A 16,586-nucleotide genomic window follows, 5' to 3' on the forward strand; every position below is an offset into this window, starting at 1 on the left:
AGTAGAACTGAATGTCATTGGCATATTGATGGCATTCACTCCAAAGCTCCAAAGGATCTCTCCTAGCAGTTTCATGTGAATACTGTTCATAATGCACAAAATTGGGGATGCTTGCATAGAAAACAATCTTAAGTGTCCCACATAGCAAAGCTAAGCTGCAGCCTGTAAAACAGGACATGTTCTTGTGAGAATTGTAGCATCTAATGAGGAGCAGAGCCAATGCAACCAGCTGGGAGGCATCCTATGAACCTGAGGTGTGATCAACCATCATGAGATCAGAGTAAACGTTCTTTTTCTTTAGCAGCAGACAGTAAAGATGATGCAAGGTTATACATTGCGCAGCATATACCTTCAAAAACATGCTGAGATGCCTTGTCTTTTAAAAGCAAATGGCACAATACCAAATCTTTTTCTCCAACACAGAACTTGACGATTTCTTCAAAATTTGAGAATCTCAATGTTTTAACTTATTTTGAAAAACAGAGCAAATACCTGAACCTCAACTTTCATCTGAATTCAGTCTGTGCTTTCCTGTATTTTTCTTGCAGCTCAGCCACTTTGCCTATAACCTTCAAGTGCTTGTTAGAGAATAACCATGTGGATAGGAGGATCGCCAGATTTGTGCTTCCTGTGGGAGCCACGATCAATATGGATGGAACTGCCCTTTATGAAGCAGTAGCAGCCATTTTCATTGCTCAAGTAAATAATTATGAACTGGACTTTGGACAGATCATCACCATAAGGTAAAATCCAACGTATAAAGGAACTCTATAAATATATTTTCTTCTTGTTTGAATACTGGACATACAAATTGAGAAATCGTATAGGAAAGAATAATGAGGAGAGAAATCTTATAAGCACTATTTAACTGAGGTATGGATCAGAAAATCTTTACTCCTTAGTCATCTTACTTCAGAAGGAGCACACAAAGAAACTGAATGTAAATTGCTGTGTAAGGGTTTCAGATTACACAGGCTTTTTCATAGTTTTCTTTAGGAGGCTTTTTGAAGAAAAAGGGTACTTAGCATTCCCTCTATTTCCGATGTTCAGGTGTAAGTGCCGTTTGTTATGTATCCAAAAAGGCACCACTTATGTAGAAGAGGATGGTATCAGCATGCTTACGGAAACCCCAAGATTTGGAGGTATATAAACAAGCTTTAGAAAAGAAAAACCCTAAGGTGTGTGTGTTGGGGGGCAAAATAGCTTAATGTGGACTGAGCATGCCGAGGGTCATGGAATGCTTGACTGACTGTTGTGGGAGGAAATGGAAAAGTGTGTGAGAGAGGCATGGGGGGTGTCTTCACGGCACCAGGTTGGCACCGTGTCCCTCAAAAAATCTGCGCTTTCCCTCCCCTGGGGTGGCGTTGGATAGTCCCGACACCGAGGAGGGAGTGCAGGGTTTCTGGGCCATCTGTCCCCTCCCTCTTCCTGGTGGAAGGTGTCCATTCGCAGGTCGCCTTCCACCAGGCACTGCCCAGCCATCTGCTGCAACTCTGGAGCGAGGGTTTGGGGCTGTCTTCACTTCGACCTGTGCATCCTTGCCTCGTTCCAGAGAAAAAAGGGGGGAAGTCCTCGACTTTTTCTCTCTGCAGCTTCAGCAGAAAGCCCTGGGATAAGTGCGCAATTGCAACGACATTATATAATCAACGCCACGCCACCGCACACCCACCCCGGGGCTTTCTGAGTATTTAGACAACCCCATGGAGCGTCTGGAGCACTCCACTATGAAACATTTTGTTGCAGGTTTTACTTGTTTTGAGTGATAGAATCATAGAGTTGGAAGGGATCTCAGAGATCATCTAGTCCAACCCACTGCTCAATGCAGGCTGTGCTTTGCATGTTGCAGCTACAGCATCCCTGACGGATGGTCATCCACCTTCTGCTGAAATACCTCCAGTGAAGGACAACCCACCACCTCCCAAGGCAATCTGTTCCACTGCTGAACAGCTTTCACTGTTAGGATGTTTCTTCTAACGTTATGTCAAAATCTGGTTCCCTGCAGGATTTAATATATTTAATAATTGAAACTGGCAGTGACTTTTTTTCCAGCTGTTTTCCCTCGAGTCAAAATTGGTTCGATCTGATGTCCCACATTAAGTTTCTCCGCTAAATTTGAGATGGTTTAATAAATTCAAATCCTAGAGCTGCAATGCTATGCACATTTATCTCGGAGAAGTAAGCCACACTGAACACAATGAAACAGACATAGGACTGTGTTTCTTATCACTCTTTGAGATATACTGTATAGACATACTATGCATTTTGGCTGTGCTCAGCGCTTATTTTATAGCATGTAGGATGTGATTTTAAACCTGTTCTTGTGGTGACCCACATAGCACTTTGAACATCAGAACTCCTTTTAAAAATAATAATGCTATTGTGGTTTCTCAGTCATAACCTAAGCTAAACGTTCCAGATATTATTTAGATAAAAACACAGGAAATGAATCGGCCGCTATAATTTGGAAGAGAAGCTGTGGGAAGAAATGTTCTAGGAAAATAAACAACCTTTGACTGCCCTAGTGTTCCTCTGGAAGATGATGTAACTACAGAATTCTGAAGATAGTTTAATTCATTTTATGTTACTAAACTGTTCATTTGCGAGGTCCTGTGTGATATGTGCTCTGATCCTTCCTTGAAAGCAAGCTTACCATTCTCTTCTCAAGCATATTTCCAGTTGTACATTTCTAAAATAAAAGGGATCAAGTATTGGGTAAACTTGTAAGCTGCAACTTCTGATCTAGAAACTCTTGGCTAGATCTTCACCTTGTGTCAAATCATTGCAAATGTAGCTCCATCACACCTACTTTTTTTATCCAGTTTTCATCTGCCGTTTCCCCCTCCGTTTCCTTAACAAGTCGAGCACTGGGCACTTTAACGTCTGTGTGTTATTGCGCTCTTTCAGCTCATGTATCTTTTCATCTGGAGCGCTACTATGCTGCTGAAATATCCCACCCCTCCCCTTGGGAAAGGTTTACAGGGAAGGAGGAGCGAAGGTTTGTTTTGCTCGTTTCAAAGGGTGGGCAGATGAACAATCATTTTAACTAATTTCTTTTGTAAAAGTGGTCAGGTCCCCTCCTTTGCTCCAAGGTAACCAAAATGCTTACATCTGCGTAAGTTTTAAAGATAAAGAGATCAAATCTGGCATGATGATAGCTCTTAAGGAGGGCTTTAGAGATGCCAAATTTGAATCAGTTTGGTTCATTCCTTGATTTTTTAGGATTTTTTTTCATTTCCCCCCTTAAACCCTTTTCCTGAAAGTCCACCAGTGCAAAGGATCAATTTTCCTTTCCTTTGATCATGCGAAGCTGTGCATTTCCAAGTTTATAAAATAGAGATCTGCTGGTTCCCTTACCCATTGATTTCAACTGCATTTACATCCAAGTCATACTAAAATCCCACGCATGCTTACCTTTGAGTAAACCCCATTTTAGTAAGTCTCTCTCTGTTCAACGGGGTTTACTCAACGGTAAGCATGCATCTGATTTTAGTATGACAAACAATATCCGGCTGGAGATTCCTTGCCAAAGATGCTGTACAACATGTCTGAGGTTTGAGATGGGGATGAAATAGACAGGCCTCCAGTAAAGCTGCGATAAATGATCCAAAACAAAAAACCCTCCATCAAATTTAAATCTATGATTGTCTTGTTGCTAGATCAGTCATAATCAGACTAATGAATCAGATAATCAGCTTTATGTTGGACTGTGTTCATGCAGCTATGGTTTGTATTTTCCGTTCTGATGCATGCTGGGATTTGCTGATAAATGCAGAGTGATTCCTGCAATTACTTTTGAGGCAATTATTTGCCTTGTTCTCTACTGAAGGTCATATTAGAGCAGGTCTGCCCAACATGTGTCCCACCAAGCCAAATGCTGTGTCTGTCAGCAGCCAAGCAATGGTAACTCACAATACCTGGTTGGTGGTGTGGATTTCGCATGGTAGGTCATAATTTGCTCTAGGTATGATAAAGATCTATAGAAAAAACAGGAACTGAACTCTGACTCTGCAGCAGCCTTCAAAATAATCTATTCTGATGTAATCCCATTGGCCCTAACACAGGGTTACTTGAGTTAATTATTTGGGGCTTGCTTTTCTTTATATTACATTTAAAGCCTACTCTGTCCCAAAGATTTAGGACAGGTTAATTATAACTATACAAGGAGTCTCCAATTCAATGTAATTTAAGTAAACTGAAGCCCATTTATTTCAGTGGGCTTAAGGGTGCATAACTCTGTGCTGGATTATGTGGCCCACAGATACAAGAACATGATCCTAACACTTCTGAACCTAAAACTTTGAAACTGAAGGCTGAATCTAAATTTTAAAATATTTGGGCCATTTTTACAGGAGACACAGGGGCTGTCCTTACAGTGGTGGGTTGCCACCGCAATTATCCAAACTCCTGCTCTTTCAACACAGCGAAAGCGTGGGGTTTCCAGCGCTGGTCACATCCCTTCGTCCGCCCGGGCAGATGCTGACCAATCAGGGGTTGCCATCTGCCCAGCCACACCTCCACTGTGACTCTGAAATGAGGCTTAGAGGGCGGACCTGCCATCCTTGCCTTACTCCAGAGAAAAAAATTGGGGTAATTCATATAATTGACGCCACGCCACCTCACATCCACCCCGGGGCTTTTGAGCATTTAGCAGCCCCACAATCATATTTGCATTTCCTTTGCCTGTAATAGGATGAAAAGGCTTTTATGAGCATCTTCACATCCATGAGATATAATTCATTATTTGGTTAAATTGGAATTTAATATAAAAAATGTAAAATCCACATTGCATAGAATATATGTAACTTTTCCAGTCATAGCAAATGCAACAGCAACTACGCTCTGTTGGATTTCAGGTCATCAGATTTCAGGTCATTTTTCTATTTGGGAGACTCTACCTGCTTCCCCTCTGCCATTTGTTCCATCTGCATAGTCCTACTTTTGAATTTGTTGCCACCTCTGGCAGACAATATAGAACCAGCTGGGCAAATATGTCTTCAGTATATCCAGGAACACATGGATCCTAAGAATTTCACAGCTTTCTTTTAATTCCTCCCAGCAACCAGAGAAACTCAAACCCAGGGGATCAATTAACATGTTTGTAATTAGCAGCTGCAAGAAAGCCTGGGACTGGGGTGGGGCAAGGTTTTTTTTTTTTAATTAGTTAGGGTGCAATCCTATGCTTGTTTAGACAGAAAAACTCCTACAACTGTGATATCCCAGCAATAACTTTAAATACCACATTATCATCAATCTATCACCAAAAGGTGGGATTACTGGGGCATAGCATGGGAGGTGTCCTGGACGTTGACAATGTTGTGTAATGGACCTGCAAACTTCTGTGAGTGGCCAATCGTAAGCGTACAATAAATCACTAATTTAGAAAAGCTCTAAAGTTGCATATAGTTTGGCCGTGAAACAGTAGCACATGAGTTCTCCATCAGTGAGACCTCAATACTTCTGCTTTTCCAATGATTCCAGTGTGTTGCCTATTAGTCTAAGCAACGCTATTCCTTGTGAAGAAGTATCACACTCCAGCTCTAGTAGTGTGACCCTTCCTACATACAACAGCTGGTGGGCCATCAACAGTTATGTTCACTCTCATTAAAAAAACACATCCAGCCTTTTCAAGGGAATGCTGGTCCAATTACATGCAGGTTAAAGCCTATGAAATTCTCAAGGCAAATAGTTCAGACCAAACATGAACATGTTAATTCCAGACTTGGATGGCCTTCTGTGTTAAATCATTAATGTCCTTCACCTTGTTTGTAAAAGCATCACAGCAACAGCTGCCAGCATAGGTGCAGCTGGGATCCCACAAGCTGGCCTTGTGACCATGGTCATCGTTCTGACATCAGTGGGGCTGCCTACAGATGACATCACGCTCATAATTGCTGTTGACTGGGCATTGTAAGTAACTGCAAGCCTTTGAAGGCTTTTCTTCCATCTTCAAATCAAGTTGATTGTGTGAGGATTAGACATGTAAAATTTCTGGAAATTTTGAAGCCATGGAAAAAAAAACCTTTTTTTCCGGGGGGTTTCGGGAAAAAATGGAAATTTTCGGAAAAATTGAAATAATGCAATATTAGCACTTTTTACAGATTGAAAGTCACTTTGTTACTTTAGTAACATAAAATGTAATTATGTCCAAGTTGCTTTGGCATAAAATTATTACATTTGGTATATTAAAAGTACAGTGTATTCAAACAATTATTACAAATTTAATTTGCTTTTTTACTTTTTTTTGGTAACAAATGGAGCTACAAGCTCCTGAAGTATTAGGAACACCTGAACTGTAAGGAACTTCTTTGGTTCTGCCAGTTTAAGAGGGGCAGGCAAAAAATAAATTTAAAACAACAACAATATCAAACAGAAGAAACCACCAACATTAGTAACAAAGAAAATTATTTATGTTTCTGTGACATAAAGCACCCATTCCCACAAAAAGAACTGAGAAAAAAGGGGGAACCAAGATTCAATGAATATGCATGAAATTTAATCAGACTCATTTTCTGACCTATAGCTATCACTATTAGTTTTAGTCTCTGCTTCAGTGGCAGTGCCCGCTAGAGGCAGAAATGCATCTTGCTCTTGCATTTGAGAGTTGTAGTCTCAGTTTGCAACCTAGGACTTGCTTGTCCTTGGTGCACAGATATTGTAATAATCTGATACTGTACAGTTTTTAGAAATCATTTGGAGAAGAAAATATCTGAACACCTTGTCGTAAAGATTTTATTCATCATGCTAAATAAAACATCCCGTAATCCGTTTTTTCTTCATTTTTTTCAATTTTTCGGAAAAAAACCAAAAGAGGCTTCCGGAAAAAAACTGGGTTTCCCCCCGAATTTTTCCAGTTTTTTTCTGGGACTTCACATCTCTAGTGAAGATTGGACAGCTCAGTTTATAGGAATATACTGCTCACTGTAAGCCAAAAGGTGGAGTAGAGGATAATCATGAAAGTGAGGGCCCAGCTTATCCATGGTTCTGCTACATGATTTTGCTATCTCTCTGGCTCAGTTCTTCATCTTAAAACCAGGACATTAAAAACATAGGAATTGCCTTGCTGAATCAAACCAAAGATCCATCTAGTTCAGGGCACTGTCTCCAGCAGTGGCCAGCTAGATGCCCATGATGTGGTTACTAGCAAAGTGTGATGATCACAGTCATCCTCTGATGTTTGTTCCTAGAATCTCAGTCATACTATTTCTGACTATGGATGTTGACTACTTTTTCTGATCTATTAGACCAGAGTGCAGTAGTCCAGGAATGAGCAACAGAATAGGAGGTGGAATTCAACACATTCCTTTGCTTTTTGCTTCTTCATGTGAAATTACTTCCCCACCACCACCATCTTGTCCCTGCCTCACAGCTGATTAGCAGCCTGCATTTGAAGTCCTGGTTCTGGTCCCACTGTCAAAACCTAGGGCCAAACCAAGGTGGTCATCATTCCCATGTGCACCTTGTTCACATATAAAGTAGGTTCTGGGGGTCATGAGCACTGAAGCCCCATCCTTCACACACCTAACCTCCCCACAGTCAATTGCTTCAGCCCCTCTTCTCATTCCTGGTTCTGATACCTGAAGGAAGCTGGGAAGGGAGAAAAGTGGCTGGAGCAATGCATGGGCTAAGGAAAGGGGAAATACAGGAGGGGGAGAATTTAGCAATCCTTTAACATGTACCCTTTTTACTGTTACACATCCATACTTCCAACTTCACATATGAAGGGGGCAAGTACACAGGCCTGACATCAGCATATGGCATTTCCTGGAAGCTGCCTAAACCTCCATACTCCAGCAGGGTCCACTGTTGTACAGAATCCCCTATGCTGGGTGGCTTGGAGTATCAATTTAAAAGTTCCACAATGCTCTGAGGCATTGGGGGAAATTAAAATGGCAGGTAGCACTGCAGCTGCTTGCTGCCACCAGGGTCTATGGAGACTGGAGGCGGCCCACAGAGGGAACTTTGTTGGGGGTTTCCTGTAGACACATGAAAACCCCATCACAGTTGGTTTAGCCCTCGGTTTTGGTAGTGGGAGAAGTAGCGACTGTGTGCAGAACAAATTGTGAGAGTGGCAGACCCATGTCTTTAGAGGCACCCATACACACACGTATTTAACAGCATATGAAAATATTTCTGGTTCAACCCAACTTCATTCTCCTTTAAGCTGAAAAGCCAAAACCTGGAAAATGCTGATCTTGGACCATCCTTTACTTTTCTAAGCCAGACATCTGGATGTGCCTAAATTTTGGTTTTATGACCCACATCAATATATTAACCAATGTGATTGAGTTTTCAGATGTGCTTGTTCACATTGGAAAAATAAGGAAATCACATGATGTGTTTGAGATTTAATGTAGCCCGGCCAAGATGAGCTTAACTCAGCTTCAAATAATGTATTAAAAGTAATTTGAGCTAATACACCTGCCCTTTCCCCTCATTTTTGTTCTCCAGATTAGCTTAAAAGCTGCATTTTGCAAATGTTTGACTTTCAGCATTGCTCTGCAAGTCAGAATGGCATTGATTTTCCTTATAACTACAAAATAGATTGTGCAGAAAGAAAGAATAAAGTGGAAAATATATGATTTTAAAACAAAAAAATGTTACTGGGAGCTAACATACTAGCAAATGTTAATAACGGAGAGAGGTTAATCTAAATTGTAGTGTCAAACATACTGATGAGGTTTATCTTCTAGCAGCTCATTCCTTTTGGTCAACATACATCCTTGTCCCCTGCATTTTTCTATATTCAACAACCGCAAATATCCCAGCCCTATTTCTTTTTCAGTTGGAATCAAAATGTTTTCTGGGGGCTGTCTATATGTCTTCTTATCCCTGTGGTGGCTGCACAGTAGTGCTGCATCGATTATATGACGCAGCCGCTGGCTCACAGCCACCACGGGGCTTTTCCCTGAGGCTGCACATTTAAAAAGTTGGGGACTTACCCCAACTTTTCCCTTCGAAGTGAGATCTCCATAGATCTTCCACCATGGGACCTCGCTCTGGTGTCAAGCTGAGGGCCATCTACAGTGGATGCTGACCACTGATTGGTCTCCAGAAGCCAGGCAGGGGGTGGGCCTGCCGCACCAAATGGCCACCGGACAGCCCGCACTGCCTTTGCTGACATTATCCAGAGGACCTTCTCTTCTGCCACTCCCAGACTGTGGAATGGCCTGCTGGGAGAAATTCAACAACTTAACAGTCTTTCTGAATTTAAAAAAGCTATAAAGAAAGACTTATCTCTTCCAGCAGGCCTACCTAGTCGAATTTGAAGATGTCTGACAGTTATTTCGATAATGTATTAGTTATATATGTTTTTAATCAGTTTTACATACTTTATAGTATTTTTGTATTTGTTGTTCCCCGCCTTGGTCCAGAGGGAGAGGTGGGTAAGAAATAAATAAATAGATGATGATGATCATGATGATCATTTGCAATGAGTATTACCGGCCACCACCCTGCAGCAGCAAAAGCTCCTGCTCTCCATCTAGACAGGCTTAATGGCTTCCCCTGCTTATGTATTTATGAATGTATTCATTTATTACACTATTCCCTTTCCTTAATCTCCTTTCCCCCCCTTAAAAACATGTTCCAGTTTTATTTTTAAAACTTGGCTCAAGATTGCTTCCTTCATTATTCTCAAATGATTCTTAATATTTCTGGATTGATGGAAGGAAAGATTCTTTCTTTCTTTCTTTTTTTCTTTCTTTCCAAACTCATTTAAAGTTGCTGCACCAGATTCTACACTTTACAAAATTAATTCCAGATCAACTCATCTGGGGACTCCTGGTGCCAATTAAATAGAATCCGGAAACCAGAAGCGCAATGCCGGTTGTGGAGACTGGGTTCTATTTAGGGAGATCCAGAGTCAATTTAGCCACCAATCTACCACCCAAATGCTCTTTTGCTCCATGTTTAGGAGGACAAAAGAGAGAGCAAAAAATGCATATGGGATTTCCCCCTTAGGTTTACTTTTTTGCTCCTTGAAGGAAGAACATGGTGAAATCAAATACAAAATGTAAATACAAAAGAACAGATGCTTATGACATAGGAGCATACGTTTTGGAGGCACCAAAATAGTATTGGAGTGATATCCTTTACTTCTTTTTGCCATCATGTTTTCCCATCACAAGATTGGTTCAGGGGGGCTTCTGTTCTGTGTTTGTCCAGTTTGATCAGATGTGGTACATATGAACTTACGTACACTCGGTAGGTCCCTTTATTTAGCCTCCATAATCCATTGAATTGGTGTGACTTCAGGTTGTGTGTATGTACTGTTATTTTATACATGAGTACAGCAGAGTTATTTTGGTCTGTAAACATTTACATAATAAAGAAAGGGAACTTTTCCCTTAATGCCTTTACTTTGCTTGACAGAGACAGATTCCGAACAATGATCAATGTCCTAGGGGATGCTCTTGCTGCTGGAATAATGGCGCACATCTGCAGAAAAGATTTTACCAAAGAAGGGTCTGAGGTAGGAGCAAACGAATGAGACACTTTGAGGAGTGCACAGAGATGGTTATGTCAACTTGAAACAAACCAATACCTACCATTTCTGTATGTTCAAATTAAACATTACTATAAATGCAAAAGAGGAAAGTTAAATCCTTCCTGGTGTATTGATGGGCAGTGCTAATCTGAACCTCTCTGTTCCATTCATAGGTGCCTTTGATCTGTGAAACAAAACCTATCAGCATCCATCAAATCATGGCTTACCAGAGAAATGGCTGTGTGAAGAGCATGAATGAGCCCCATGGTCCTGAACCAGCAAAGACATTACAGCATCACATACCTGTTCAAATAGAGCAAGAAGAAAACCCCATAGAAACTCATACAGAGAAATCCAATAGTAAAGACCACTGCACTATTGAAATCAATGAACTGGAAACAAATGTGTAACTCTTGCTCTTGGCAGTATCTGAAACCTAATGACTACCTCATAGCTGGAATTGGGAGACAGCCTTTTGCCTTGAATGGGAAAGTATGGAACGATTCCCAGGTGTGAACTGGGGCAATGAGGCCAGCTGTGAACATCTGTGATAACAGAAGCCTTCATAGGGTGTGGCTTTTCAATAGGTTGGTTTTTATAAAAAGGAACTAATCATTGGACAACTTTGGTTTACTTTGGGCAAATTGATATGATTCCACCTATGATGCTCTTTTTAAAAAACAAACCCACCTATGATCCCTTTAAAATTATTTCTAACAAGTTACCTCTGTATCATATTAATCATGAAGACAACTCTTCAATATTCAGCAGTGTCATACTTTCCTGACCATGCTTAGTTTCAAAATGAACTTATTGTAATTGCACTCCCATCTTAGCCTCAGGCAATCAATATTTTACATCCAGTTAATCTGGCAACAAGTTGAAAAGTATATATTAAAAGAGATCAAGGTATTATTTCTTTTTTGGAAGAGGGTCTCATTCTTACACCCCTTACAAAATTTTGTGTGTGTTCAGCCAACCACAGTTTATTATTAAGTCCAAAATAAGATAAATTATGGTTAGCATTAATTATGGTTATTGAAAGAAGCCAACTTTAAACCATGTTTAATGATCCTGTCTTGTTTCAATAAATTATAGTTAACCCTAACTGCAGCTCTTGGTTTGGACATAACAACAAATAGCAGATAGTTTAAAACAGAAGTGGATGCTTTTTTATTTTGTAAGGTTTCTAATGTGTCTGTTGTCACATATATTACCTTTTTGTACTAATAAGAATTGTTTTGTTTAATGAATTTGTTATTTGAAGGAGGGTCTCGTTTTTGAGACCCTTCAAAGGGAGGTATTAAGCCACAGTCTAAAAATATCCCATCATATTTGCCTTCCAAGTGCCAGATGCATGCTTTTTCTTCTTTCCTTCCTTCCCCGCTTCCTTTTTAAAAAACAGTGTCTGGACTATGAGAACCCAAACTCAAAAGAACTGGTGCTAAAGAAGAGTACACAATGTTCTCTCATTTGTATAGACTGTATATATGATGATATGATTATATTTATGGCCCATATCCCTTGACTAATATATATCTTGTGGTCTGAGAGCAGACTAAACATGGGCTGAGATCCAATGTACAGGACTGTGGTGCAATTTCATTGTAATGTTATCCTCAATTCCATGTAACGTTCTTATCATCTCCAGCTTTAAACTTGTGTTTCAGAACTAATAACTCTGCTCCCCACCCTTCCCCAACACACACACACTTGGGATACCCTGGCTAGACTTTCTTCAGGTCCAGTCCAGCGACACATTCCTATGCTTCTAAAATGGGAACGGCATCCGTTTGACGTGGGAGCAGCTTGAAGGATGGGAAATCTAGGAAGCAGTACTGTGGCCATTAGACTCTGCCAGTTCCACAGTCTATTCAATGGGAAATGATCAGAGGAGACCAAGGCTCCATTAGATTTAATAGCAGTGCAGGATTTCTTCCACACTGAGAGCCAGTATGGTGTGGAGTTGTGGTACAGAATCTCATAGGAACATATGCCCAAAGGAAGCGGCCTTATACCAAGTCAGACCATTGGACCATCTAGCCCAGTATTGTCGACACTGACTGGCAGTGGCTCTCCAATGTTTCAGGCAGCCATTTTTCCAGCACCACCTGGAGATGCAAAGGATCGAACCGGTGACCTTCTGCATGCCTAGTACGTGCTCTACTGTTGAGCTACGGCCATTGCCTGCCCCAGGACCAGGGGCCAAACCTGGTTTACCTGAAATCCCAATCTGGCTCTCAAAGGTTTCTGTGATGGCCACCCCCTCCTAGCCCCTGGCCCTGGACTTGGATCCTTCCCCAGACCACCACTTCTTTAGTGGTTTCTCAGCTTTTATGCAGTTTTTCTCCTTTCTAAAACATTGAAATTACACCTCTAAGGCATTTTCCCTGGCAGCAAGAGCTTTGAGTTACAATATGGTGGCATTTGGTGTGTTTTTGACCCCACCCCTCTTGCCTTTGGCTCACCCACCGCTGTAGCCCCCCAAGAGCTTATTTATTATAATTTTATTTATGTACAACGTTTGTATACAGTTCCATGAGCGTCTTCAGATGAGCATTTTATAGCACGCTCATGGATGTTCACGGGTCCTTTTGATGACTCTGTCCACCTCCTGCGCATCTCCTGCTCCTTCTGCTCGTTTTTCCGTCCCAAAAAAAGACCCAGAAAATAAATTTTGGGATGCTGTAATGAAACTTGCTGCCATTTCCTGCAGTGAGCAGGAGAAGCAGCTTGATAAAAACGCCCACTGATTGGGCCATTGGGGTCGTTGCTTGCTTCCAATTTCTTCCCTGTGTGATCCTCCATATCTAAAACAGATTCCAGATTGGTGAACATAAGAGGTAAAATACTTCCAGTATCGCTTATGTTCACTAGTTTCTGGGGAACATGAGTGGGAAGATTCTGTTGCACTCATGTCCTGCTTGTGGTTTTCCCATGGGCAGCTGGATGGCCACAGTGTGAATGGAATGCTGGACTAGATGGCTCCTTGATCTGATCCAGCAGGGCTCTTCCTATGTTCTCATGTAGGTTCAAATCCCTCCTGTTCATGAAGCTCAGCCTACTACCAAAAAGGTAGTTGTAATGATAATATGGGGGAGGAGGAACACTATGTGCCACCCACAGGTCCTTGAAGTAAGTAAAAAAAAAATTGGCAGGTGTAGTTTTATTCTTACCTGTGTCCTAAGGGACACTTGCCAAAATTCTTTTCTAAGCAACTGTGAAAAGTGCAGGAACCCTTTTCTCCTTTGTCTTCTGACAGCCTAGTTGCAAACGAGTGACATCGGGTCACTGGAAGTGCCCTTCATCAGGCAGGTCATGCTTAAGGGGGCTGGATTCTGGGGATGAACATTTCCCATGCTGCAAGTGTCTGAAGAAGTGGTGATGGCGTGCTCTGCTCCAGGCCACTGGAAACCTGGCTCCTTCTAGGACTGGAAGCTATTCTCCTTTTCAGTGCCTGCATTGCAGAAAAGATGCCTGTCATGGAAGATGGCTTCCTGTTCAGTTTGGGCTTGATATCACAGTTGATCTACATGTCTCTTTGCAGCCTCTTTCACTCTCTTCACTCTCCCTTTTTTTTCCTTCCTCGAATTTCTACTTTTGCTCATCACTCACTACTCTGGTGGTCTCTCACTCCTGCCTTATTCCTTCACTGAAGAGAAGTGACTTTTATGTCATATAGTCTATAGTTTGATGAGAGAGAGAGAGATGGAGCCATTTGGAGTAAAAGGAAACAGATCATCTCTACCATATTTGATTTGATATTGATGGGAATTTGTTGGGCTCCTGTTTTTTTTTTTGTTTTTTTTTAATCATCCTATATATCAGGGTTGAGCTATGGGATTGTTTTCTTTCTCTTATACTCTCCCTTCTTCCTCATTTGGATCCTTGAATTATAAAATAACTCCCTTTGTATTAACAGTGTTACCAACTGTATCATATATTTATTACCAGTGTTTTCAGTGGAAAATGTTTTTAATAAACATGCCATTGTAAAAAGAGGTTGTCTTTATGGTACTAGAATGAGATGGTTTATTACTTTTGAAAAGAGATGAGATTAATATTCTCAAATTGAAATTTGGTGAATTTTCTAATCTGGCTATATAGTTCTTGAGTTAGATGTTTTGAATACAAAATTCAAATTTGCTTGTGAAAATGTTGATCACAGAATTCAAATTTGAATGTTTTGGACATCTTTCAGTTGCTTTGATTTTAGAAGGATATGAAATTCAATAAGCTGTCAGTTACTAAATGCAATTGTTATGAAATGCTACCAGCTTAATAGCATTATATCAAACATTCAGAGAAGATCCAGGAACTATCTGAGCATTTAAAGAATTTCTAGCGAATATTCATCCTTAAAATTTGCAAAGGAGGATTTTTGGGAGCAAATTCATATCTATGAATTAAAAGACAGATGTCCTAATGAAATTAAAAAGCAGAGGTGAGTTGAAAGATGGTCTTGATACAAAAAGATCACATTAGTTTGAATAACTCTAAGAAGAATATATATGGCAACAACCATGTTAAGAAGTCTTTTTTCCTTATTGTTCAATGGAAGCTACCTATGGATGCTGCAATATATATTTTTCTGACTGGACCAATGGTTTCAAATTGCAAGAAAAAAGGATTTAGATTAAATATTGGGAAGAACTGCCTGGCAGTATAAGCTGTTCAATAGTGGTCCAGACTGGTAGTGGGCTGTCCTTAGAGGTTTTGAGGCAGAGGCCAGTGGAGGCTATGGCTCCAATGTCAGTGGAGTGGTGAATCTGCTCCGGGTTTCAGTCAGAACTCTAAAGAAGCTGTCCAAGGTGCCTCTTTCAATCATTCAAGCAAAAATTTTAAGAGTACCCCTAGTAATGCAGCACCATGCTTGGAAACTTTCACCCACTGCATTGCTGCCCATCACACAGCTATTAAACGATATGGGAACCCTGTAAGCTTTAGGCAACAATAAATATTGGCATCCTTTGCTGCCTTTTGCCATGTGTAGAACTCTGATCAGATGAGAATAGGACCAGCTTCAGTTATGCAAGGAGAATATGGGATGGAGCACACCATTGCTTGACCTAATAACCTTCACTATCAAATACTTTGTTACCATGACTACATTCATAACCATAGCTTATATGGGCAAGTAGTCCTAGGTGCTGGGGGGAGGAACAATGGCGGTAGAATGGATACTTCTGGAGCCTTGGTGGAGTGGCTTTTCAGCTACACTCTACAGTTTTTCAGAGGCGAGTTAGTAGGCTGTAGGATTGCAGCCATAGCTCTCTAGATATTCAACACTTCATTTTTTCCTCACCACAGAGGCTTCCAAAAAAACATTTTGCCTCAAAAGGAAGGGATAGGAAGTCAATACAACTTGATGAGCTGCCGCCTTTCAGCTCTAAGCATTGCCTCCTTCCCCTACTTCACTGTCACAATTACCACCACAGATCTTTCGGAAGAATGCTTATGCCCTGAGGAGAGGGAAGAAGCAGAAACAGCTTCTTCAAGAGCAAACAGCTGTTTGCCTTTGGTTTTATTGTACAATTTGTATTATTGTTGTTTTAATCATTTTATCTTAACTGTTTTGTGAGGTCAGTCTGAAAAAAGGGATACAAATACCTTAAATAAATAATGACACATTGCTGGCACAGAATTTGCCTCTATGGGGATGGAGAATGTGTGGCACTCCACATGCGGTTGGGCTGCAACTTTCATCCTCCCTCACCATTGGCTATGCTGGCTGGGCCTGTTGGGAGTTACAGCTTAACAACATCTGGAAGGCCACACGTTCATTACCCCGGTTTACCACATGCCTGCTCCCAACAGAAACTATTTCAGTCTTTTGAAAGATGGGTCCAATTAGGCAAGCGACTTGTGAATCCAATCTCACATTTAAGCATATGGCTCGGTTCTCTTTTTCTTACAATTTATCGTCGGGATGTGTAGACACTTTGTACTGGTGAATATGGTTCTCATAAGGTCTCCAAGAGAAAACAAACAGGCTGAGAATATAAAATAAAACAAACCAGCTGCAGATCTCAACAGCTTTCTGTAGAGGATAAAACATACCTCTCAACGGAAAGGAAATAGCTCAAAACTACCAATGTTT

At 40.9% G+C, this 16,586-nt stretch overlaps 1 protein-coding gene across 1 annotated transcript in view; it reads left to right on the forward strand.

Moving 5' to 3' along the window:
- The window catches only part of SLC1A7 (solute carrier family 1 member 7), a 57,972-nt gene extending 46,591 nt beyond the window's left edge, over positions 1-11,381 (forward strand). The window contains exons 8-11 of the mRNA XM_063138877.1: positions 549-743; positions 5,773-5,907; positions 10,372-10,471; positions 10,660-11,381. Of these exons, the coding sequence (XP_062994947.1) occupies positions 549-743; positions 5,773-5,907; positions 10,372-10,471; positions 10,660-10,896 (667 nt within the window). The 3' untranslated portion in view covers positions 10,897-11,381. The remainder of the gene's footprint in view (positions 1-548; positions 744-5,772; positions 5,908-10,371; positions 10,472-10,659) is intronic.
- The last annotated feature ends 5,205 nt before the right edge of the window (positions 11,382-16,586 follow it).

The sequence above is a fragment of the Elgaria multicarinata genome, chromosome 1 (genome assembly GCF_023053635.1).
Source record: "Elgaria multicarinata webbii isolate HBS135686 ecotype San Diego chromosome 1, rElgMul1.1.pri, whole genome shotgun sequence".
In the NCBI taxonomy this organism is placed as follows: Eukaryota; Metazoa; Chordata; class Lepidosauria; order Squamata; family Anguidae; genus Elgaria; species Elgaria multicarinata.